The 25,937-nt window shown below is 35.1% G+C and overlaps 4 protein-coding genes and 2 long non-coding RNA genes across 6 annotated transcripts in view; 4 read left to right on the top strand and 2 right to left on the bottom strand.

Moving 5' to 3' along the window:
• Positions 1 to 668: 668 nt before the first annotated feature.
• Positions 669 to 2,147, top strand: LOC132169411 (protein FAR1-RELATED SEQUENCE 5-like). Its single transcript, XM_059580450.1, has 2 exons — positions 669 to 730; positions 1,181 to 2,147. Exons 1-2 carry the CDS (start codon positions 669 to 671, stop codon positions 2,145 to 2,147), a joined length of 1,029 nt encoding a protein of 342 aa, XP_059436433.1.
• A 38-nt stretch (positions 2,148 to 2,185) lies between these two features.
• Positions 2,186 to 3,307, top strand: LOC132169402 (protein FAR1-RELATED SEQUENCE 9-like). Its single transcript, XM_059580441.1, has one exon. The coding sequence runs from the start codon at positions 2,186 to 2,188 to the stop codon at positions 3,305 to 3,307; it is 1,122 nt and encodes a 373-aa protein (XP_059436424.1).
• An 807-nt stretch (positions 3,308 to 4,114) lies between these two features.
• On the bottom strand, positions 4,115 to 5,251 carry LOC132167894 (uncharacterized). The gene is made up of 2 exons (XR_009438730.1): positions 4,427 to 5,251; positions 4,115 to 4,311 (listed from the first exon to the last, which is right to left on the bottom strand). It is a non-coding gene; the product is annotated as an uncharacterized LOC132167894 (long non-coding RNA).
• A 2,079-nt stretch (positions 5,252 to 7,330) lies between these two features.
• LOC132164275 (mitochondrial phosphate carrier protein 1, mitochondrial) lies at positions 7,331 to 10,957 on the top strand. The gene is made up of 6 exons (XM_059574763.1): positions 7,331 to 7,841; positions 9,168 to 9,517; positions 9,589 to 9,632; positions 9,798 to 10,012; positions 10,102 to 10,226; positions 10,545 to 10,957. Exons 1-6 carry the CDS (start codon positions 7,650 to 7,652, stop codon positions 10,600 to 10,602), a joined length of 984 nt encoding a protein of 327 aa, XP_059430746.1. The 5' UTR covers positions 7,331 to 7,649; the 3' UTR covers positions 10,603 to 10,957.
• Positions 10,958 to 15,914: 4,957 nt separating this feature from the next.
• LOC132167633 (uncharacterized) lies at positions 15,915 to 17,196 on the bottom strand. The gene is made up of 2 exons (XR_009438698.1): positions 16,913 to 17,196; positions 15,915 to 16,194 (listed from the first exon to the last, which is right to left on the bottom strand). It is a non-coding gene; the product is annotated as an uncharacterized LOC132167633 (long non-coding RNA).
• A 4,838-nt stretch (positions 17,197 to 22,034) lies between these two features.
• Positions 22,035 to 25,937, top strand: part of LOC132169396 (calcium-dependent protein kinase 4-like) — a 4,500-nt gene continuing 597 nt past the window's right edge. The window contains exons 1-7 of the mRNA XM_059580436.1: positions 22,035 to 22,231; positions 22,713 to 23,558; positions 23,920 to 24,063; positions 24,150 to 24,302; positions 24,763 to 24,878; positions 25,081 to 25,248; positions 25,656 to 25,719. Coding sequence (XP_059436419.1) covers positions 22,787 to 23,558; positions 23,920 to 24,063; positions 24,150 to 24,302; positions 24,763 to 24,878; positions 25,081 to 25,248; positions 25,656 to 25,719 — 1,417 coding nt within the window. The 5' untranslated portion in view covers positions 22,035 to 22,231; positions 22,713 to 22,786. The remainder of the gene's footprint in view (positions 22,232 to 22,712; positions 23,559 to 23,919; positions 24,064 to 24,149; positions 24,303 to 24,762; positions 24,879 to 25,080; positions 25,249 to 25,655; positions 25,720 to 25,937) is intronic.

Raw genomic sequence — 25,937 nt, 5'->3', positions numbered from 1 at the left:
TGATTTGAGTCAGCTAATCATGTAACATTAAATAACACCATGAATCATGTATTATATAAATAAATATTAGTGATCATAGTTTTCTTTTATATGATCTATCTAAACCCTTAATTCCTTATTGGTAGATTGGCGTTGTCCCGAGGAATCTGTAGTGTAATAGTTATGCTCCAAATATTGCCATATACTAGTAGCTTAATTAACTGAGTCCAACTTCGAGTAACCTACGCTACAAGCAAAGCCATAATAATGATTGGATCAGGCTTCTATGCGGTAGTGAAAACTACCGCATAGAAGCTGTTATGCAAAACGGCACAGTTTTGCATAACAATCCATGTAAAACTGTGCCGTTTTGCAAACTACCACATGATGCCTTATTTAATGAATAATAAAAGATGCCCGTTACTCACGCCGTTAGACTTTTTGCAAGATGAAAAGTGGGAATCCAGCTGCGTAAAAGAGAAACCAAGCGTCAGTTTTCTAAACCAAAGGAAAAGAGAAAAAAGAAAAAGAAAAAGAAAAAAAGAAGCCAAGCGTTAGAGAAACCAAACGTTAGTGAACAAAAAACAGAACACTCTAAGATGGGAGTGTGGTGAACAAAATACAAAAATGATCTTTGAAGATTTGCAAAAGTACTGAATCTGTATATGTAAGGTGAATAGAAGCAAAAAATGGCATCGAGTTTGGATTGTTCAGACACTCTGTTTCCAGCTACCGAGCAAAATGCTGACAAGTATGATTTTGTATTGTGTTATTTTTATCATTTTATATTTTTTATTGTTTATGAAAGCAAAAAAATAAAACAAAATAAAACAGACTCACGATCCTAAAATATTGATGTTTATTTATTGTCAAAGCATTGTTGTTTATTTATTAATCATCTTGTTTTTTATTGTCTAAAACTGTGTCAAAGCATTGTTGTTTGTTTATTAAACATCTTAGATGAATCTGTTATATTTTATAAGTTATGATTACAAGTTATATTTTATACAAACTTTAGAATAACGTGCTAACTATATATTACAGGTAATAGTATTTTGTTCAATTACTATAAGTGAGTCTATGGGTTAAAGTTACTAATTATTTTTTTTCATTACCTATTAATGCAAGCAAGTTTTCTGTTCTTAGCTCAAAACAACAAGACTTCAAGATTCTTACACATTTTAATTTATCTTTTGAATAGTTACACGGATGAGACAAATAAGAACAATGATCAAAACATGGTTATTGACTATACGCCAAAACTTGGCATTGAGTTTGGTTCTGAACAAGAGGCATATGACTTTTATAATGAGTACGGACGAAATTATGGATTTAGTATTCGCAAAGATTGGAGTAATAAAAGAAAGGTAGACGGCGTGGTGACTTCAAGAAAATTTGCATGTTGTAAAGAGGGGTTTCGAGACGAATTGGAGAGAGATGGTCCAAAAACATATGAGCGAGCTGAAACAAGGACAGGTTGCCAGGCACATGTGACAATTCGACTTGATAAAGAAAAGGGGAAATATTATATACATAGTCTTGAGCTCAATCATAATCATGCTCTTCATGTTCCACAATGTGCTCATATGATGCCATCACAACGAAGGATCTCAAAAGCACAAGCATTAGAAATTGATTTGGCTGATGATAGTGGTATAAAATTGAAGGATTCATATGAATTCATGGGTAGGCAAGCCGGTGGGAAATATGTTCTTGGTTATACCAAGCAAGATCAAAAGAATTACCTTCACAACAAACGACAACGAGCGTTGAAATACGGTGAGGCAGGGAGTATACTTAGATACTTTCTAAAGCAAAAGCGCGAGAATTCTTCATTTTATTATGCAATACAATTGGATGTTGAAGAACAGATAACCAATATTTTTTGGGCAGATGCGCAGATGATTATTGATTATACATTATTTGGTGATGTAGTTTCTTTTGATACGACATACAGAACTAATAAAGAGTATCGGCCGCTTGCAATGTTTGTTGGATTTAATCATCATAGAGAGGTTGTGATATTTGGGGCTGCACTTCTATACGATGAAACTATAGAGTCATTCCGATGGCTGTTTGAGACTTTTTTTGAGGCAATGTCGGGAAGAAGCCAAATACAATCTTTACTGATCAAGATCCAGCAATGGCAAAAGCTATCTCATTGGTGATGCCTAATACTTACCATCGATTGTGTACGTGGCATTTAATGCAAAATGCTTTGAAACATGTTGGTCATTTATTTAAAGGTGAGAATGGGTTTAGAAGTGATCTTAGTGCATGTTTCAAAGTCTGGGAAGAGGAAGAGGAGCTCCTTAGCGCTTGGGATGCTATACTTCGTAAGCACAATGCATGTGACAATTCTTGGCTTCAACGTTTATTTCAAGTGAAAGAAAAATGGGCTAAAGCATATGTCAAGATGTCTTTTTCTGCAGGAATGACTTCAACACAATTGAGCGAAAGTTTGAACGCTGACTTGAAGGATTATTTACAGTCAGATTATGATATTGTAAAATTCTTCACACATTTTGAAAGATTACTTAATGATAAGCGCTACAAGGAATTGGTAGCAGAGTATAATTTAAGGCAGAAGTTACCAAAAATTAAGATGTTTTCACCCATGTTGATACAAGCAGCAAATATTTATACTTGTCAACAGTTTTTGAAGTTTCAAAAGCAATATGAAGAGTTCCAAGGAGCTTTTGTTAAGGAGCGTATCGAAAGAAACTCGTCTCATGAATATATAGTGTCAATATGTGGTAAGCCTAAAGATCGTAGAGTCATTTGGGATGCTATAGAAAACAATGTTTCATGTAGTTGTAGAAAATTTGAGAGATGTGGAATTTTGTGTTGTCATGCTTTAAAAATTCTTGATGTTATGAATATCAAGGTACTTCCAGATAAGTATATCCTTAAGAGATGGACAAAAGATGCAAGGAATGAGATTGTGCAAGACTTCAATGGACATGAAATAATAATAGATAGCAAATTAGAAGTCACAAATCGATATAAGTCTTTGTGTCCCTTATATGTCAAGCTTATTAGTCGAGCAGTTGAATGTGAAGAAGCATACAAGATAGTGTTGGAAAACTATACTGAGTTGAGTAAAAAGATTGAAGATGTCGTGAGAAGGAAATCCGATCTTTGTGAAGTTGATAATTCCCAAGAAAATGTATTAGATGAGATGGCAACCATAAGTGTTAAAGGCATAAAAAAGAAGAAGGGTTGGAAGGGAAAGCGTCGGATCAAAAGTTGTATTGAAGTGGCTAAAAAGAAGAAGAAAAGTTCTAACAATCATCACCCGCAAGCAAATCAGCATTTACAAGTATGAGTCTCACAGGTTTATTTTATTTTATTTTATTTTTTCACATTTATACATGTTATTTATTTAATATGAGATTCATTTACTGATCGTGTGTAACTAAAATAGGGCCAATGTGTAACTTCAACTATGCATGGAGCTAATAATTCGAATCCTTTGTCATCATGTCATTTAGAGCCGGTACCAATTTTTCACATTTATACATGTTATTTATTTAATATGAACTTCATTTATTGATCGATGTGTAACTTAAATAGGGCCAATGTGTAACTTCAACTATGCTTGGAGCTAATGGTTCGAATCCTTTGTCATCACGTCATTTAGAGCCGGTACCAATTTTTCACATTTTTTATTTTGTTTAAGTTGATTTTATTTTAAGAAATTGTGAAAAATTATTGATTAGTAATATAACTATTATAATTCTTTCTTCATTTGAAAAATTGCAGGATACAATGACAAGTTCAAATATCCATGACATGACTCTCTGGAATTTCTTCCCTAATAATTAGTTGGTGTTGTTCAGGATTGGTCAAAATGGATTGCTTGTACCTCATACACTTGATTTTGTACAATACTTTGATGCCAATGTGTAGAGTTGCTTTTGTAATTTGGAATAGATTGCTACATGTATGTTTGCCAAAATGGATTGTATTGGAATAGATTGTAGCATTGTGAAACTTTTGATGTATGTCCATTTCTTTGTGTAACTTTTGATGTATAACCAATTATTGCTCTACAACAAAAATTACAATGATTTTATGTCTCGAGTTATGTATGTCCAGTGCCTAAAACAAAAAAAATAAAAAATTGAGAACATTTAAATAAGAAATTTTCATTGATCCAACAAAATGATACAATAGTATAAAATGCAGCTGCATTTTTTAAACAATAAATAAGGCAATTGTTAAAGACAGAATATAGTCATTAGTAAGAAAATATGGAGGCAGGTAGCAATTGATTCTTGGTGATCCAGTGGAAATAATTGAGGGGAAAGTTCCAGAGGAGGACGGCACCTGCCAAAAAAAAACACAACTATGAAGATTGACTGCTAAAAAACCTTTACTGGAAACGCAGGTGCATCTACACAACAAATTCATGGGGTTAAGGAACCAACATGGAGCAACTTACAGTCTTGAGAAGTACCTCATCTCAATAAGTATCAATGGTACGTATCTGCATCAGATTAGACTCATTCAGCATCTAATAATTCCAGCAATTCAAAGCCTCTGCCATGGGATCACCTTGACTGAAAATAATGGTAGTGAAAATTCTACAACTTTTTGCACACTGATGTTTCAAAATCACTTCAATCCAACTCAAATTACCCCACAAAAAGAAATTAAATTGTTTCAAAATCAACTAAGCCAGATGCCGAAATTGCTAAAATTGCAGAATATCAGTCAAACACCAATTACAGCGTCAGACTTTAAAAAGAAAACAAAAATACATATATCATTTCAAAGTCAACTACACCCAGATGCCAAAATAGCTCAAATTGCTCAAAATAATAGACAAGGAATTTCAACTACAGAAAATTCCTGAATAGAAGAGAATAGAAAAACTACGGAAAAAAATTCCCTTTAATCAACTTATAAAACAAAAAAAAACAAAAAAACAAAAAAAGCAACAAATTAAACTAAACTCTTATAACGAAAAGATACAGAGAGAGAACTCACAATCATGCTTATCACGACCAAGATTTTTATACAGAATCAAAAAACCCAAAAAACCCAAATCAACAAACATTAGAATCAAAACATCAGATGGTTAAACCCCTCTACCAAAATATCATAAACAAAAAATCAGATCCGGCTTATCGAGAGAGAGGGAGATAGAGAATGGTAGGCACTCTGGCTCCGGCGAAGCCTCTTGCAGGTCTAGCCTGAGCTCTTCTGGTTTAGAAAACTGACGCTTGGTTTCTCTTTTACGCAGCTGGGTTCCCACTTTTCATCTTGCAAAAAGTCTAACGGCGTGAGTAACGGGCATCTTTTATTATTCATTAAATAAGGCACCATGTGGTAGTTTGCAAAACGGCACAGTTTTACATTGATTGTTATGCAAAACGGTGCCGTTTTGCATAACAGCTTCTATGCGGTAGTTTTCACTACCGCATAGAAGCCGGATCCATAATGATTAATTTTGATGGTGCGACTGTCACAAATAACCATTTGATCAAAGTCAAAATAATAAAAGTAACTATTTTTTACAACAAAATCAACCCCATCTAAACATGTGTTCACCATCATTTTATGACAATCTATAGGAATATGTTCAATTATTATTATTCATATATAAGCAAATACTCGACATTTATAAACATCTTGTGTAAATTAGTAGACCCACGGCATATTCTTTTAAAAAGTAAAGCATGCTCAGTTCATTAACATATCGCATATTATAATAAAAATAGTTTTGTAAGCATTTACTGTATGTTAGGCGATCCTCCTCACTCCCAAACATCTTAATCACAAAGTCATGGCAAATCACACTATAATATTGGACACCACATGCTATGTATACTGATCTACACAAGTAAAACCTTAATCATGCGATCGAAATCCTACTCCATTATTAAAAATCCTAATTATCAATTTCCTAGCACCATCTTTCATCAAGGGTCGAATGTTTGTCCTTCGAGGGTTGAGCATTCTTTCCTTTGGGTTAGGAATTAAAATGCAAAAATCAACCTTAAATCATATTTCTATGCAATTATTTTAGCTCCTACGCATCATAGAAATCATAGAATATTAAAATACGTGCATGCATAGATCAACTAACGTAGTTTAAAACACTTAAGAGTAATAATATGCATTTGTTAAACCCATTGTTAAAACCATATTAAGCATGAGTGATGAAAAACATTATATTGTACTTCAGCTATTGTTTAGTCCGGAACACAAAGCCCAATATACAATCCTTAAGTTCCCATGCAAGATTCATTTTCCATAGAATAACTCATTTGATAAAGTTCATATTTTCCTCTAAACAACAACAAATGCATGTTTTAGGTACGATTTAAACAATAAAACATGCATAAAAACCATGATGTTAGAGGTCGGTTACCCTTAGCTCTTAGGTAGGAGTCCTCCAAGCTTAGAGAAACCAACCTTTAAGAGTATCCTCTTTTCTCTCTCTCTCTCTCTCTAGGTCTAGGGTTTCTAAAATATGGGCAAAATGAGTATAAGACCACATCTTTGCCTTTAAGTAGGAGTAACCTCCGTTTTTTTTTTTTTTTTTAAAAAAAAAAAAAGAAAAAGAAAAAGGTGTTTGGACATTTTGAACATTTGTTGGAAATTTCAATCATTTGAGGGCGATAATCCAACTTCGATCGTTCGAAAGTCGTAATTCTAAAATAAATAATTAATAGAGAATTTTTTTAAAAATTATTTGGAAGACGTTTTATTTATTAGTAAATTAAAATGTGCAAAAAAAGGTTGAATAATAAGATTTTCTTATTGTCTTATTTTATTTTTATTAAAATATAAGTACTAATTAGGGAGGGCATTACAGCGACGGTGCCAATAGGCATGGGAGAAGGATCCTTTCAATTTCAAATGAAATTGAGAGAATTCATTTAGTTGTTTTAAAATGACATATTTGTCAAAAATAAATAAAATGACAAAACTACCCCCCAAAAAATAACTAACCGACTTTGGAAGGTGATAAATAGACACTCTATGCATGCGCGATTTCAAATAATTTTCTATCTTACACATATATGGTGCCAAATTTATATAAAAAATTAGAATAAAGTTGTTTTATTTCATATTATAAAACTTTTTTAATTTAATAAAACTTTAAAAATTATAAAGGATTCACTTTTAACAAAAAAAAAAAGAAAAAAGAAAAGAAAAAGGAAACACTTCTCTTTTTGCTCACTTTAACCAACAGATGAAAGAAAGGCATCAGCTGTATGTATTGTAATGACATATATACCCTCCACAAATACGCAACAATGGATACTCTTATGAAGGTCAATTCGGTAACTCAGATCTCTGATTCTATTAGGTGTCCCGGGTTCCGGTTCTTTCTCAAACCTAGGCTCTTTCATAAAAGGTGATTCGTCTGTGTTTTTGGCCATATATTGCAACTGTTAACGTGGCCGCATTGCCAGCAAGCGAAGTCAGCCATGGCATCTAACTCGTTCAAAACCCCCAAAGAGAAGCGTAGAAAGAACAACTTTGATAATCTCTCCAACGATCAAAATAGCAAAACTCCGCACACATCAGAGGCCAGGACTCTATGTTATGTTGCATAGTCGCACCCCACAGAAATTCGGCTTAAATTGAAGAAATTCGTTAAAGGGTCTTCATTTTTCTTTTTTTCATTTTCTTTTTTTAGTTTTGGAGATATGGGTTTTTGGAGTTTGAATGTGGAGGTGGAGAAAGAGAATCAGAGAAAGATGAGTGGAGGGGCTGAAAGGAGGCTGTGTGAGGAATTTTCACCTGGGTATTACGCTCTTTGTACTGTTGGAGGAATGCTCAGTGCTGGGACTACCCATCTTGCTATCACGCCCCTCGATGTCTTGAAAGTGAATATGCAGGTCAGTTGCTGCACCTAGCTAGAAGCCATTTCATTGATTCTGGATTTTCTACTAAAGGATCAATGTTTGGATTGTTTGCCTATTTCTAATGTTGTTTTCCTTTTTTGTGGGAGACTGGAAGTGGTGGGGTTTTAACTGCAGGGGTTGTTCTGTTTGCGTTAGGGTCTGTTTGGGATTGCGGTTTCAATAAGTGCGATTTTAAAAGTAGCGTTTTTGAAATTGCTACATTTTAAAATCGTAAAGGCGTTTGGTAAAACATGTTAACAAATATTTTTTTATTAAATATTTGTTATGTGAATTCATGATTTTGATTTAAATTCGCACTTTTTCAAATAAGCACCCCCTAGCCTGCTTATTGAAATCGCAGATTTTTTTTCTATTTTAAATTAAGTGCTTTTTAAATCGCAATGCCAAACGCCTTACGTTTTGCGATATCTTTTAAAAACGCAAATTATTCTTGCGAAATCGCAATCCCAAACGCACCCTTAGTTTAGGAGGTCATTTCATTTTTGGTATATGGTTTACATGGTTATTATTTGTATGTTTATAAATGTGCTTCTTTGCCGTGGCTTTTGTTCAATAATCAATTCCTTGCGTGTTCTTTTTGTTTTAGATGCTTGTAATAGGTCGCAAACAATTTTTCGAAAGATGGGTCATTTAACTTGAGTTTGATAAGAGATTTCTCAATTTGGCTTCTGGATTTTGTTTGGTACATAGGCTAGTATATGAAGAGACTCAAGTTAATGTCTTTCCCCTTCAAAACGGCATTTGCTACTTCCAGTTTTCGGTAGGATTTGTTTTCCAAATGTAAATGTCCTACGGGAAAAAGTACAAAAAAAGAAAAAGATGGAAAAGTGTTTGCAAAAGAAGGGGGCTAAATTTTGGATATTTTTATTAAGTTCATAGTGGTACCCCACGTTTGCTTAATAATACAGCAATAGAGGTTGGGAAAAAACTATCATTTCTTTTGTATCTTATGATGGTTTGTCAATGAAAGATTAAATGGGACAAAATGTAGAAACAATAGATTGTTTAAATTGGAATGATTTTGAATCCTGCATATGATTCATCACTGTATTTGAGCAGATCTTTTAATGAGCTATTTTACTAACATATCACTCTCCTTTTGTTTTAAAATGAGTAAAATGCCACTTACTTGTGATAACTTATATTGATTTGTTGGAGTTTTTGATTTCCATCATTGGTGGAAGAATCCATGCTCCTTATGGGACGTTTGATGTGCTTTGTGGGATTTATTTTTTCCTCGTTGAGTTTGGCTTCTCTATGATAGGCCACTTGCCTAACTTTGTGATTCCTTTGCTTTAGGTGAATCCAATAAAGTATAATGCTATTTCTTCAGGGTTCTCAACCCTTTGGAGAGAACAAGGCCCTTCTTCGCTTTGGAGAGGTTGGTCTGGAAAGTTTTTTGGATATGGCATTCAAGGCGGCTGCAAATTTGGTCTCTATGAATACTTTAAGAAGTTTTACTCTGACGTGTTGGTAGATCGTAACAAGAGTTTCATATTCTTTCTCAGCAGTGCATCTGCTCAAGTATTTGCTGACGTGGCTCTTTGTCCTTTCGAAGCTGTCAAAGTTCGTGTTCAAACACAGCCCAGTTTTGCAAAGGGCTTGGTTGATGGGTTTCCAAAACTATATAAAACTGAAGGGTTCGCTGGGTAATTTTCCTGATAATCTTGTCTTCTTGGCCTTTTTAATAATTATAATCACCAATTCATGTTGACTGCAGCTTTTACAAGGGACTCTTTCCACTATGGGGTCGAAATCTTCCATGTAATATTTCTATAATTTACCTGTTCCACTACCATTTCACTGTCTAATGTGTTGCAGCTTATTTATTTGTGATGTTTTTATCTTCCATTGAAGTGTCATTTTGTTGAATCTTTTGAGCAGTTGATTCAAGGGGACAATGTTTATTTCAATCTTTTGTTTTGGCAGTCTCTATGATAATGTTTTCAACATTTGAGCATTCGGTGGACCTCTTATATCTGAAGGTTATCCAAAGTAGAAAGGAAGATTGCTCAAGAGCCCAACAACTTGGTGTTACATGTTTAGCGGGCTATACAGCTGGAGCTGTTGGTACTGTTATCTCGAACCCTGCTGACAACGTTGTTTCCTGTCTTTACAACAAACAGGCTGAAAATGTGATGCAGGTGGAACCTGTGACTAATATCTTCTTTTCGTTTATTTGAGGGCAAAAGGACTAGTTCCATAAATTTTGATTTCTTTTTTCGTGTTTCAGGCAGTGAAGAAAATTGGAATTGTTAATCTGTTTACTAGAAGTCTTCCTATTCGAATTACACTTGTTGGCCCTGCTGTTACTTTACAATGGTTTATCTATGACAGCATTAAAGTGCTAAGTGGACTGTAAGTTTCTTATTTGTTTCCGAAAGTATATAGAAGATATGAAGTTCAGTCCTCTATATATATATTTGTAAAAAAGCCTCTAAGCTTAGTCTGCTGTGATCCATTGGAGAACAAAATTATATCGAAGCCTTATGGAAATATGGATTCACTTCGTTATTCAATCAATATTTAGTTTGATTACTGATCTCACTCATTAGTTCAATGATTGCTGGCTTTTTTTATTTTTTATTTTTTTCAACTATCTAAACTCCAGAAGCTTGGACGTCATTTCTTTTATGTTCTTTCTTCTAACCATAAATTATGTGTGAAAATGTTTAGGCCTGCAAGTGGAGGGCTTAGCAGGCGTCTGGAAGACGCTAATGCATCATCAGCTTAAGCTTTTATTTGAGAAGACAACCAGAAGTTCAATCAGGTCAATCTTTAGACTGCAAGAATATCATCACTGTTGCAGAAGACATGAGAAATTTATAGCCTTCCGAAAGATGTACACAAGTTGCTTGTTAGGGTCGGCCTAGCAGCCCCATTATCCAATCTAGGAGGCTATGACCAGCATCTGCCTAGCAGCCCAATTTTATGAAACATTATCATTTCATCCATTGAATACATACAATTTTTATCTGACTATAGAGATGTACATTAAGAATGTATGCTAATGTTCATTTGTATATGCAAATTGTAAAAGGCCAACTGTTTTGAAGGACAATTCAAATGATACCTGGATTTTCCATGCATCACTTGTCTCTGTACCTGATTTTTTTTTTTTTGTCAATGGTAGTGATACTTTGATGAGTGTTATCATTTTTTGATCTGTTGTGGTTGCTAAAGTGTCATGTTGAAGTTTAAGGTAAAAGGCATCTTTAATGCACTCGATGAGTTTTCAATTTTTCTGATCACATTTTATGTTGTATGTAATTGTTTTAATCAACTGTTTGTCTACTTGTTAAAATCACAAAGGGAAATGCTTCATATACTTCTACTCTCACACTTTGATGTGATTTTGAAAGTTAATATTCGATCAAAATTCAATAGTGAACAATCTCAAATTTAATGGTAATATTAAAAGTTACGATGGAGAGTATGAAAGTAAGAGTGTGTAGTATTATTCAATCATGAGCATCTTTTATTATAAGTTCCTTACAAATTGACGAGACAATCTATGTGGTACTTTTCACGTTAACTATTAGATTGACGTAATAATTCACATGATACCAGAGCTTTTACTTCATCGCCTCAACCTGCCTCCTCCTCTACTATCTCTGCATTTGTAAAAATGTTGCCAACAGTCTCATCTAGGAGTGGGCAAATTAACTGATTTCCGACCGTCTACTGACTGTGAGTGAATCGACAGAAGTCGGTCAGTAATTGATTAAGATTTTTATACCGATTCTCGGTTCGATAATTGGTAAAATATTTTTCTTATCGGTTTCCGAACCAAACCGATAGTAGGGTATAAAACAATGTCGTTTCGTTTTTAATTTTTAAGTTTTCTTAATATACAATTTATTGAAAGGGTTAAATACTCCAAATCCCCCTGGGGTTTTCCAACTTTATTTTTTTCTCCTTGGGGTTTCATTTTTATCACAGGAGGTTCCTGTGGTTTTGATAATAGACCAAGTTAGTCCTCCGTCAGTTGACTTAACGGAATTCCATGTGGACCAATCACATGTTGACACGTGGCACCTACTTAATTTTTTTGTTTTTTTTTTTTAAAAAAATGTATTTTCTAAAAAAAGATTGTGGGTGGCCGAAACCACCCCCAAATGGCCAAGGGGGTGGCTCGGCCACCCCCGATCTTTTTTCTTTATTTATTTATTTTTTAGGAAATACTTTTTTTTTTTAATTTAAAAAAAAAAAAAAAAAATTAAGTAGGTGCCACGTGTCAACATGTGATTGGTCCACGTGGAATTCCGTTAAGCCAACTACGGAGGACTAACTTGGTCTATTATCAAAACCACAGGGATCTCCTGTGATAAAAATGAAACCTCAGAGGAAAAAAATAAAGTTGGAAAACCCCAGGGACTAAGTTAGTATTTAACCCTTATTGAAATAAAAACTATGTAGTTTTGGGATGCTATATATACATCTCTTTCTTTCTTTCCCTTGACCCTAAATCAAATCCTTTACCGTCCCCCTTTGCTCGCTCGACTCTTGCAATACTCTCACTCTTTGACTCTTGCATGCCTCTCTCAATCTCAGTCTTAGCTCTCTCGCAAGACGCCCTTGTCACTCTCAGCTCCCGGCCGTCTCTCTCTGGCTCTGTCATCGTTGTGTTCCTCTTCTATCATGAGTCCGTGAAAGCGTGGTTTGACTCCAATTGTCGTCGGTGCAGCGTTGAAGCCTCATGGTCGTGGGTTGCGCGGTGCTACAACGTCAGAACCTCGTGGGTTGAGTGATACTGGTATGAAGGTAACCAATTATTCGAACCGTTACGAACCGAAATTTTCAAAATAATTTCTTATCAAAATGTTATCGGTTAATTAAACGAATTAACCAATAATTTTGATTAATTATAAAAAATAAGGTTATTGATACCATTATAACCGATTAATTAATCGATAATTTTGATTAATTATCAAAAATAAGGTTACTAATACTGTTATAACAGATACCTACCCCGACTTTCTAAAAATTGGCATGGCTTGGTCGTGGGTCTCATTTCATTGACACCCACGGCCTGGCCATGGCTGACTTGTGGCTCAGTTGGATGATATAGGCTATAGGTAACATCCACGTTGATATACCAATGTGAATTGCCACTTAATTTTTTTTTAAAAAAATAATAGTAAATCTATTTTCCAAAAATCATTACTAAAAAGTAATCACATGAGATGACAGAAACCTTACAAAATCAATCACCAGTCACCTGCCCCTGTCTCTCTCAACGCGTCTCTAATTAATACTATTGTTAATAATTTAAAATAAAAATGAATGAAAACAATTTTTAAAATAATTAGACATCGCGATCGAGGGGCCTAATTTGAAAAATAAAATTGAAAACCCAAAATCAGGTACTTCAAAAAAAAAAAAAACAAAAAGGAGAGGCCATGAAGTTCCATCATCCCAACTCCCAAGTTACTTTGAGACTCACGACGACCACGACACTAAACGACATGCATTGATTTAAAAGGCCACCAACTACTTAACAGACTGTGACAAAATTAAATGCCTTTTTTAATTTTTTTTTTCTTTTTTAAGCATCTTTATAAATTATAATAATAACTGAAATCATCGTATCAAATGGAACTGCACATGAATATTGACGATGATGCTAATGCCGATGCCGATGCCAACAACAATTAATTGCATCTCTGGTAAATCTGTATCATTAAGAATATATATAGAAAATATATAATATTTTTTTTTGTATATTCCATAATTATATTAATATCAAATATTTTTTATTTATGAGTTAATTGTAATTAAATATTAGAATTATAATCAAATAAAAGGATTTGGATCCTCTCCAGTTGAAAAGAACTGGAGAGTATCCAGTTAACGGCTGAGATCTATTTGAAGAGATCCAAGGCCAAAAATAGGCCACGTCATCAAGAAAAAAAATACGGTAAAAATTAAATTTCAAATTTTAAATCTCCAGTGAGAGAAAATTCACGCAGGTTTATTTTCTATCTCCCCCCATTTTTCCCTCTTCCACCGAAACCTTCCTCCCTCCCCCCTCAAGTTCGGCCTCCGCCACCAGTAATCACTGCCGCCACCGACAGCCAACCGGACTCATCGACACCACCACCTGAGGATGAGAGCGCCGTCCACCGTATACGAACGCCCGGCACCACCCAACGACAGGTTACTTTTCTCTCTTTTTTTTCCTTTTGATTTCCTCTGGTAGTGTGACAGATCTGGGGTAAAATGATGATCTGTGGCTCTCACTTATTGGTGTGTTTTGTTGGCGGGGAAGTCTAGGACCAAAAAAGGAAAGATTTTTCTGGTTGCGATTTGAGAACAGTTTCTATAAATTATTTTCAGAAAACAGTCCAGTATTTTCATGATTCCTAGATTTTTTTTTTTTCATTATTTTAAGGTAGGTTCAGATATTTGATCGAGAAAGACAAAAAATAGATGCAGAAAATGGCTTCCTTAGTTTTTGGTCTATGCTGGGTTACATTTACCTTTGCATCTATTGCAATGAATTGCTTATGATCATTACATTTGCCATTTGGACAAGAGTTGCAACAATTTTTTGCACACCATGACAGATTTTCTTCATGGGTCCTTGATGCAATGAAGAGTGTGTTGCGTGCAACACTTGTTGAGAGAAATCAATTGTAGTTTCCTTCTAACTACATCTCTGAAGAAGAAATACTAACTTGGTAGATAGATTCTATCATGGTTGTAAATCAAAGACAAGAAGCTTTCTTAAACAATTTGATTCAAACGATATGTCTATCTCTAGCCCAATATGATTCAAATGAACATTCTCCTCTCTTCTATAATAGTATTCTGAAACTCGAGATGATATATCTTCCGCAGATAATGTTTTAGTTGCTTTTGTATGCTGGACTAGTACTTCCAAATTTTGCCCCATTTTGTTTCTAATCTTGTTCATTAGAACATGATATTGGACTACTCAACCTCTCCAAATTTTACCCCATCTCTTTTGGTTTCACAGCTAGTGTCCCAATTGGTAGCATTTGGTACTCTTGCAGTAAGGGTGACGTAATTTTGTACTAGTAGGGCTATGGCATTCATTGGCACTGCAGCTCTCTAGCAGTGTTCTTACTTTTTGTAGAGATGGTCATCACAAAAATTTATATGATACAAAAGTCATTGTTTTTGAGGTTGTAATTATGGATTGTTATTGCATTTGTGTCTGCATTTTCAAATAGCAAAGATATTTGTGTTTGCATTAATCTCTAACTGTTTGATGTGTAGATCAGGAGCCATGAAGAAATGTTGAGCCTTCCGAGTGTGGTCATACAAGAAAGGACTATTGTTGCTTTTTAATTGTTCAATTATATTTAATTGTACCGTTGTTTATTAGTGAAAGAATCTATTAACTCTATTCAATGTTTTGGATAAATAGAGCTTTCAATTTGTTATGCAATGTTTTGTTGGTTCCCTCATTTGAATTTTTTTTGTTTTGTGGGTGTTTTGCTCTTACCATACCTACGCATGGAGAAAGATGATGGTACAGAGCCCTCTCTCATCATTAAAAAATATATATAAAAACTCTTTTAGTTGGATCTCAGAAGAAAAATAATAAAACTCATTGGTGAATCCAATATCGAATTTTCTAATGGTGAATTTGCAAGATGGATTGATGTGAGATGAAATGAAAAATGAGGTGCAACTCATTTAAAAATTAATGCCAATTTTTATTATGATTCCAAGAAAGGCCAAAAAAACATCATAACTAGTCAATTGAAAACGGCTAGGACTTGGGTCTTCGACTTTTTTTCACTCTTGTTTTTTTTTCCTTCATTATGTCAAGGTTGTTTGTTGCAATGTGAACCATGTTCTAGAATAAGCATGAGTCTTAATTTGTTTGTGGCTTGATATCCAACATACCAAGTTCTAATGCCTTGTTCTTTTGGGCAAGAAATGGTGCAATAAATTTATTAATTCTTTTTCTTCCCTGATAAACAGTAGGCCGTGAATACGTTATCCGTTGGTTGATAAGAAGATTATGGCCATTGGCCAAGGAAAAAATTAAAAAAAGGCAAAGAAGATACAGAGAGCAAAGCAAGCATCTACATAAAAAACCCCAGAATATTACACATCCATTATTAAACAAAGCAAGCATCCCCAATCCAAAACTGGTATAAGCATTAGCATGAATGTTACATATCCATTAATAACCAAAGTGCGAAACAAAAAAAAAAGAAAAAAAAAAAAAGAAGAAGCCAGAACAAGCTAGCTCAATTCCGCCTTCAAAACTTGGCTCTTGACACAAGTACAAAATTTGAATCTTTCACCTTTGATCTCCAATTTAGCATCTACATAAAACACCACACTGCAGGACAAATATAAAAGAGAACTGTAAGATATTTGATCAACGAATTTTTAATGAATAGGATGATACACTAGATTTAAACGATATTATGCAACAACAAAAAAGAATGAAAAATACTTGTTAAAATATAGAACATTGTTCCTTCATAACCCTCACCTCTTGTTATCACATGGTATAAAAATTAAAAATGAACATGGATATATATATGTTAAAAAAGTATTCAACCAACTAAAATTAATACTGAATGGCATTGACATTACTTGTTCGATACTATTGCAAGTCTACAATCATTTGCAGCTCAGTTTACTTGCACAATCAAAGGAAATGCCTTATAAGCCGTAAATTCAAAAAATTTCCTGACTATGACCAAACGCTTCCTATATTGTGACAAACACAGAAGTTTCCTTATAAACAAGAACTAGAACATTCAAGAACCAGAGATTCCCAAAGAACACAAAATAACTAAATCCAAAATGAAGTTTCCTTCTAAACAATAACCAAATTGTGACTAACGTGTATTCAAATCAAACACAGCAAAATCCAGATAAAATCCAGTAACGTAGTATTAGCATTTTACCCCAGATCTGTGGGTCACGTTACTACCAGGAAATCAGAACTCTTTCCTTGTTTTTCAATCGAAAACAACAAGGAAAATCCAGATCTGTGGGTCACACACTACCAGAGGAAATCAAAAGGCAAAAAAGGAGAGAAAAGTTACCTCTGCAGCCGGTGGTGGCGTTGGGTGTTGCCGGCGTTCGTCGAGGTAGCCGGATCTCTTTCGGTGGTGCCAGTTGTATACGGTGGGCGGCGCTCTCATCTTCCGGTGGTGGTGTCGATGAGTCCGGTTGGCTGTCGGTGGCGGCAGTGGTTGCTGGTGGCGGAGGGAGGAAGGTTTCGGTGGGAGAGAGAAAAATGGGGGAAGATGAAAATAAACCTTCATGAATCTTTTTTCTCTGGATGTTTAAAATTTAAAATTTAATTTTTACCGTGATTTTTTTCTCGATGACGTGGCCTAATTTTGGCCTTGGATCTCTTCAAATAGATCTCAGCCGCGAACTGGATACTCTCCAGTTCTTTTGAACCGGAGAGGATCCGGATCCCAAATAAAAGGGATTTAATTACAATAATTGTATTTAGACATTACCCTATAAATATGGACATGTGTAATGTAGACAAAAAAAAAAAAAAAAAGTTAATGAGCACAATTTAGCCCTTAAGGGTATTTCGAGTGGTAGACGTAAGTGTCTAACATCGAACCATCCGTAAAGTTCTTTGTGTTCATTCTCTCTCTTGCTTCCGCTCAATATTTTCACATCATCATTATTTTAACATGGTATCAGAGCCACTTTCTTGTGGCCTTCAACAACATTAACGCGCAAGAGTGACCACATCACGCGACGATCTGATAACTGCCCAAGTAGGCTCATTTTTTTTTTTTTTTTTTTTTGGCCCAAATCAGCCATGGCCCATAGTCAGACCTTTTTATTTTTGGCCCTAGTCGGCCCTTTTAAATTTTGGCTCATTGTTAGCTCTGGCTCGTTGTTGGCTCCTTTAGGATTTTGGCTTGTTGTTAGCCTTTTTTGAAATTTGACTCATTGTCAACCTTAGCTCGTTGTCGGCCCTTTTTGAATTTTTGGCCCATCGTCAACCCTTTTGAATCTACATTCATAGCCACCTGCCATCGTCACTTGCCGTCTGCCAACCTCTATCTCCTTTGGCAGTCTCAACCATCTATGGCGTTTGCTACATCCCATCTTCGGTAGGATTTGTTCTCCAAACGAATATGTCCTACGGGAAAAAGTACAAAAAAGAAAAAAGAAAAAGAGGGAACAGTGGTTGCAAAAGAAGAGGGCTAAATTTTGGATATTTTTATTAAGGTCATAGTGGTACTCCACGTTTGCTTAATAATATAGCAATAGAGGTTGGTAAAAAAGTATCATTTCTTTTGTATCTTATGATGGTTTGCCAATGAAAGATTAAATGGGACAAAATGTAGAAACAATAGATTGTTTAAATTGGAATGATTTTGAATCCTGCATATGATTCATCACTGTACTTGAGCAGATCTTCTAATGAGCTATGTTACTAACATATCACTCTCCTTTTGTTTTCAAATGAGTAAAATGCCACTTACTTGTGATAACTTATATTGATTTGTTGGAGTTTTTGATTTCCATCATTGGTGGAAGAATTCATGCTCCTTATGTGCTTTGTGGGATTTATTTTTTCCTCGTTGAGTTTGGCTTCTCTATGATAGCCCACTTGCCTAACTTTGTGATTCCTTTGCTTTAGGCGAATCCAATAAAGTATAATGCTATTTCTTCAGGGTTCTAAACCCTTTGGAGAGAACAAGGCCCTTCTTCACTTTGGAGAGGTTGGTCTGGAAAGTTTTTTGGATATGGCATTCAAGGCGGCTGCAAATTTGGTCTCTATGAATACTTTAAGAAGTTTTACTCTGACGGGTTGGTAGATTGTAACAAGAGTTTCATATTCTTTCTCAGCAGTGCATCTGCTCAAGTTTTTACTGATGTGGCTCTTTGTCCATCCGTAAAGTTCTTTGTGTTCATTCTCTCTTTTGTTTTTGCTCAATATTCTCACATTTTCATTATTTTAAGGAAAAAATACATTTTATCCCCATAAAGTTGTACACATCTGTTGATTTTACCTCAAATGTTTTAATTTTTTCAATTTACCCTCCCAAACTTTAATTTTTTTTGCAATTTTGTCATTCTGTTAAAAGTGACTGTTATTTTTGACGAATTTGAAACACGTGCGTTGCATGTGCAAGCCCGTTGCAAATTCTTCTTGTAATGCCCCTACCCCATGCGGTATTAAATACCCACACATATCCTCCACGTGTTAAAAAAAAGAAAAACACAAAAAACATAAGAACAAAACCCTACCACTCACTCGTCACTTTCCCCCCAACCCCACACAAATCACTTTATCCTAAATAGTGCCGTCATCAAACCAAGGGGTCTAGATTTTTCTACATGGCTGATTACGCCTTGGTCGTCTTCGGAACACCCAAATGAGGTAATCAACGACCCAACAGAAAATTAATATGCACATAAAGGAACAATCTACGAAAAATGAGCTAAATACCATGTGGTCTCACAATTCACGAACAATTTACAAACAAACAAACATTTACCCAAAATCCCAGTTTTAGAAAAACAATCGGTTTACACAAACAAGACAGGAAAATGAACATTGCTTTTTGGGGGAAAAAAGAAAAAGAAAAACTTAATCAAGACATTGATTACCTCATTTGGGTGTTCCGAAGATGACCAAGACGGAATCAGCCATGTAGAAGAATCTGGACCCCATGGTTTGATGACGGCACTATCTAGGATAAAGTGATTTGTGTGGGGTTGGGGGGAAAGCGACGAGTGAGTGGTAGGTTTTTTTTTATTTTTTTATTTTTTTAAAAAATTATTATTATTTTTTTATTTTTTTAAACACGTGGAGGATATGTGTGGGTTTTTAATACCGCATGGGGTTGGGGGCATTATAGGAATAATTTGCAACGGGCTTGCACGTGTTTCAAATTTCGTCTAACATAACAATCACTTTTAACATAATGACAAAATTGCAAAAAAATTAAAGTTTGGGAGGGTAAATTGAAAAAATTAAAACATTGGAAGTAAAATCAATAGAGGTGTACAACTTCAGGGGGTATAGTGTACTTTTTCCTTATCAAAACATGCTATCAGAACCACTTTTTTGTGGCCTTCAACGTCATTGACGCGCAAGAGTGACCACATCACGCGCCGATCTGATAACTGCCCAAGTGGGCTCATTTTCTTTTTATTTTTGGCCCAAATCAGCCATTGCCCATAGTCGGACCTTTTATTTTTGGCCCTAGTCAGTCCTTTTGAATTTTGGTTCATTGTCAATCCTGGCCCGTTGTCGGCTTCTTTTAAAATTTGACTCATTGTCAGTTCCTTTTAGATTTTTGGACCTATCATCAACCCTTTTGAATCTGCATTCACAGCCCCTTGCCTCCATCACTGGCCGCCCGCCAACCTCTATTTTCTTTGGCAGTCTCCACCATCTATGGCTCGTTCCCGACCTCTACTACTACCGTCATCATTGTTTCAACATGGTATCAAAGTTATTTAACAATCTTCTATAAAAATCTTACGGTGCAGTGACAACCTCTGCAGTTTCTACACATGTATAAAATGCATCTCACAAAGTCAAATTTGGATCCTTTGTTTGCAGTCAATTGTCAAAGTCATGTATTTTTGTTGACGTAGTCAACTTGCCACCCTCTTCATATTTATGCAGTGTTTGAGTTGCCACCGGTGTTTATCTTGTGGCCCTGAAGTTGGTAAATTCGCTTGCACGCTACAGAAGTCAAAGGCCCATGGCCTATTGCCTATATTTCAATTTTCAAGTCTCCCACACAAAATAAAGAAGGGAGGGAACTCAATTGATGTAGAAATATGAAGAGGGTGGGCAGTCAACTAAAATATACGACTTGGCCGAGATGGGAAATTGCCTAAATTTGTGTAACCGAATTTCGTTCCTCCTCTTTAAAGGGTTAGATTAAAAGTTAGTCTCTCCTTCAAAAGTCTCCTCCAAATACTTATTATGAAATTAAAATCCGAGCATATTAGCTCTTTGGCGTATTTTAATCATCACTTTGTGGTGTCATTTCTTAATCTTTTGACCAAGCTTCATATAATCCGGTAACTTTTTTCTCCATTTTTTTTTTTTACATTGAATTTTTGTTTTGAGTTTGTTGTTAGGAAGTCCGTCTTTTTTTTTTTTCCAAAAAAAAAAAAACAAGAGTCTAAACATACCCAATGAATATGTCAATTGGATTGGGATCTTCCCTAATCTCCCGTCCACAAAAACAAGAAAATTACATAAAAATGAGGAAAGGTATGGGAAGATTTCTCATTTGTCAGGAATTTCAATCCATATTTGTTAATGTATTATTCGAATGCATTTACAAATCATTTTGAAAGAATACAAAATAACATTTCTCAATATATTTATCTTTTTCTTATATGTTTGATTGATGCCAAACTACCCTTTGGCGCATCTTATAAAGTAAATGAACAATGTTTCCCAAAATCAAGTTAAAGCCATACTATTGGAGAAGTTACATATTCTTTCTTCACTCAAAAGTGAAAAGTCAATTCCTTTCTAATGCTACAAAGTCAATTTAAAATAAAACAGCCATTTTTTTTTAAAAAAAAACATAAAAAGTTACGTAAAAGCGTTATGTTGAATTACTAATTATTTTAAAAAATTTTGAATTATAATAATTAATATTTTAAAAATATGAACTGATGGGAAAAATACTAGTGGCTGGTGCTGAAGGGACTCCCATGTCCCACTGGTTCATGCAAAAACGTGAGAAATACCAGCCGTGGAAATTCCAAAAATGGTAAACGTGGGAATAAAGTTCAAAATTAAACCCTTCGTTCAAACACCACTCGCGCGCGTGACACTACAACCAAAACAGACACCGTCTAAATTTGGCAGCCATATTTTTTGACCACACAAACCTTAAAGAAAGCGCTCAGCATACCCCCATTCCCTTTGGTCACGCGTATCATCCACGTCCCAATCAGTAACAAGGAAACTCCAACGTTTGTGCTGGACCTCCTCGTACCGAGGAAAAATCTACGGCGCGGTGATTTATTCTTACACCTAGATCCATCCGCCGGTCAAATGGTTAAAGGTTAATTACTGTGCAAGTGTTTTTATAAAAATAAACGAAAATATTGGATAAAATTGTTTGGATGATGAGAAATAAATGGTGAAAATTGAAAAAGAAAAAAAAAAGGAAAAAGAAAATGGAAGAGATAGCTGGTCAGCAATAAGCTCCGATGTTTCTTAGCAGCAACATCCTAAAATAACAACAAACAGAAATTAATAAAAAATAAAAAAGAGAAGAAGAAGAAGAATAGGTGTTAAAAATGGAAATGGATGAGATCAAATATCTTTCTCCAAAGCCTTTCCAAGTTTAAGCTACGGTTCCCTTCATTTCCCTATTCTCTTTCATTTTCATCAGCTGGTAATAACGCCATCTCTCTCTCTCTCTCTCTCTGTTCTTGTATTTATTATGTATATGTGTGTCTTTTATGTAGGTCTACGTGTTCATATTGATCTATTAATTTCTTTTCTGATTTTTGGGTTTCAAGATTTGATCTTTAGATACGGAATTAGCTGTCAGATGGTATTAATTTCCAGACAGATTCCTGTGGCTCTGTTTGTTTTGACAGAAAATCTTTTCTGGGAAAACAGGGATTTTGGTTTTTTGTTCCTGAGGAAATAATGCCAAGTTTCATATTATAGTAACGGTGAACGAAATGGGGGTTTGAAATTCTTTTCCTTTACGGGAAATAATCTTCCAATGAGGACAAACGAACGGAGCCCTAGGTCTGATCTGATATAAGAATTGTCTTTTTTTTTGTTTAAAGCATATTTATGATTTTCAGATTTCTAGTTTGTGTATTGAGTTAGGATTAGGGACTGATAGCCTTTGATTTTGTCAGTGATAAAATTGATGGGAGATTATTGGATGAGGAAAAGGCAGTGAAGCTAGTGTGGGTGAATTGTGGGTTGTTTCATGGGCAATACATGCCGTGGATCTTTCAAAGGGAAATATTTTCAGGGCTACAGCCAGGCCCATCCCGAAGACCATTCAATTACCACTTCCAAGCGCAACACCCCTTCTGACCACTCCATCTCTGACCACTCCACTACCAGCTTGAATTCCCAGCAGCCAATTTCCCAAGAGTTCACCAGAGAAAACCCTAAAAGTAACAACTTACCTGCCATTAGTCCCACCAAGAAAGAAGCAACGATGAGGCGAGGCATTGATAACCAAGCCTATTATGTATTGGGTCATAAAACCGCGAACATTCGTGATCTTTACATGTTGGGTCGTAAATTAGGGCAGGGTCAATTTGGGACTACTTATTTATGCACCGAGACTGCGACGGGGATTGACTATGCCTGTAAATCAATCTCAAAGAGGAAGTTGATTTCCAAGGAGGATCTGGAGGATGTTAGGAGGGAGATTCAGATAATGCACCATTTGGCGGGTCACAAGAATATTGTGACCATCAAGGGTGCTTATGAGGATCCATTGTATGTGCATATTGTGATGGAGCTTTGTAGTGGTGGTGAGTTGTTTGACCGGATCATCCAGAGGGGGCATTACAGTGAAAGAAAGGCTGCTGAATTGACAAAGATCATTGTAGGGGTTGTTGAGGCTTGCCACTCACTTGGAGTTATGCATAGAGATCTAAAGCCTGAGAACTTCTTGTTGGTTAACAAGGATGATGATTTCTCTCTGAAAGCCATTGATTTTGGGCTCTCTGTTTTCTTCAAACCAGGTAACTAAACAAGTGCCTGTGCTTGTTTCTTTTTTGATTTGTAATTTTTAGATGAAGTGGTGGCAAGTTTAGGAGCTAAAGCACCATAATTTCGTTCCTATTTAATATTTTTTGGAATTTTTCAGGTCCTAATGTTGGACCTTAAATGCCTAGGGGCATTTGTATGTTTAAAGGTTCTACTTTTTATTGTGCATGCCTCTCTGCTAAGTGTCAACTAAATGAGGAGATACCTTTTATAATAAATAACTAGCAAAATACTTTTGTAAAGTTAATGCTGTTGCCTTTAATGATTGAAAAGCTTAATACACTTCTTGGGGCATACACTGGAGATGTTAACATTTTATGTGGCTTGCTACTTCAGGCCAAGTTTTCACTGATGTGGTTGGAAGCCCATATTATGTTGCTCCAGAGGTACTCCTCAAGCATTATGGACCAGAAGCAGATGTATGGACAGCAGGGGTCATACTGTATATATTGCTAAGTGGTGTGCCACCATTTTGGGCAGGTATGTGTGATTTGGTATATTACTCAAACTAGTGAAAATTTCATTGTGTGTGTGTTTACTGAAGGCTTTATCCGTTTGTAATTCAGAAACACAGCAGGGAATATTTGATGCCGTGTTGAAGGGACATATTGACTTTGAATCAGATCCATGGCCCATCATATCTGACAGTGCAAAAGACCTAATCCGGAAAATGCTATGTTCTCAACCTTCAGAACGCTTGACCGCTCATGAAGTTTTATGTATGTTTAACCTTTCTATCATTTTCTTCACGATTTACACAATTAATTATGTATGTTTTAACGCTTGACTGCATGCATGACTCAATGTTTTCTGGTGTTATACTTCCTAGATTAATGTCATGTTGATCTACTTTGCAATCAATGTTTAAAGCTTATAAATGCTACCTTAACTTCGTCTCTTCAGTAAATGTACTTTGAAAAAATAGTTTGCATATATAATGTATCAAGGAAATGCAATTTATTGTTTAAATTACATCTTAAAGCTTTTAAATAGGTCTAGTAATTATTATGTTTCTTTCATAAGATTCTGCTAGTTTTGGAAAATGAGAATAAAAAAAATCTGCTTAAGTGGGAATTTACTATATTTGTTGATGTAGTTTGCTACATTGTTGCATTTATTTGTTATTTGAAATAATTTCAAGATCAAATTGAGATTTGTCTTTCTTAATTCTTCGTTTAGGCCATCCTTGGATATGTGAAAATGGAGTTGCTCCTGATAGAGCACTAGATCCAGCTGTACTTTCTCGTCTCAAACAGTTCTCTGCAATGAATAAGTTAAAGAAGATGGCTTTACGGGTAAGTACAAGTGCATGATGCAGAACTAAATAGATAAGAGTGAGTCTGAGTAAACTTTTAGATGCAACATTATACTCAATGCCACTCTGTTTATTTGAAAAGCATACTGATGCTTGATGTTGACTTTTGGCATGCGCCCTTTTAAATACCAGTCTGGTATTCATATTGACAGATCTTTTATATCTCTGTTTTGTGCTATTAGGTAATAGCTGAAAGCCTTTCTGAGGAGGAGATTGCTGGTTTGAGAGAAATGTTTACGGCTATGGATACTGATAATAGTGGTGCAATTACATTTGATGAACTGAAAGCTGGTTTGCGAAGATATGGCTCTACAATGAAAGATACAGAAATACGTGATCTTATGGAAGCGGTAAAACATTTGTTTCATAGATAATACTTTATTTTCTGGTGCTGTGTTTATTATCTTTGTTTTATATTTCATCATGATCTAATTATTTTCTTCGCTTTCTTTGTCTTCTTCTTCACCATTTTCTTTTTCTTCCTCTCGATGAGTCGATTCAATTGTGTTCTTTTTGTTTTTGTTTCATTTACCTGTTGTGTCCATCATATCTTGATTGCATGTTTGGTATCACTTCATTTGAGTCAGACATATTGCATCTCTGTTAGCGGATGTTGCTCAATTTAGGATATTGGAATCCACATTAATTCTCTATTCTTGGATGCTTAAAATTCAGAGTTTGTAGTGATGATAAAGTTGGTGATGCCATATCATCCTCAAAGGGTAATTCCTTTAATGTTATGCACTTGTGCTTGTAGCACAAGACTCAGATACTTTATTTGTCATGTCTTAGATATGGCTGGTCCATTTCTGAAGTTAAAGGTATATGTAAAGTGTACATATGAGGAGTAAGCCGCATTTACAAATATAACTTTCTGAATGTACATGAAATAGGGTGTTTTGCACCGCTTTTATTTCTTTGTATTACTATTAAATGTCTATCATATTCTTTGTGTCAATATTCTATAAGGGGTTTTTTTTTTTTTTAATATATTTTTTTATCAAGAAACATGAGTGGAAACATAGAGGATTTTCAAACC

Source organism: Corylus avellana, chromosome ca1 (genome assembly GCF_901000735.1).
Source record: "Corylus avellana chromosome ca1, CavTom2PMs-1.0".
NCBI classification, from domain to species: Eukaryota; Viridiplantae; Streptophyta; class Magnoliopsida; order Fagales; family Betulaceae; genus Corylus; species Corylus avellana.
Note: the sequence above shows the minus strand (reverse complement) of the source record. Positions and strands in the feature narration are given on the sequence as shown.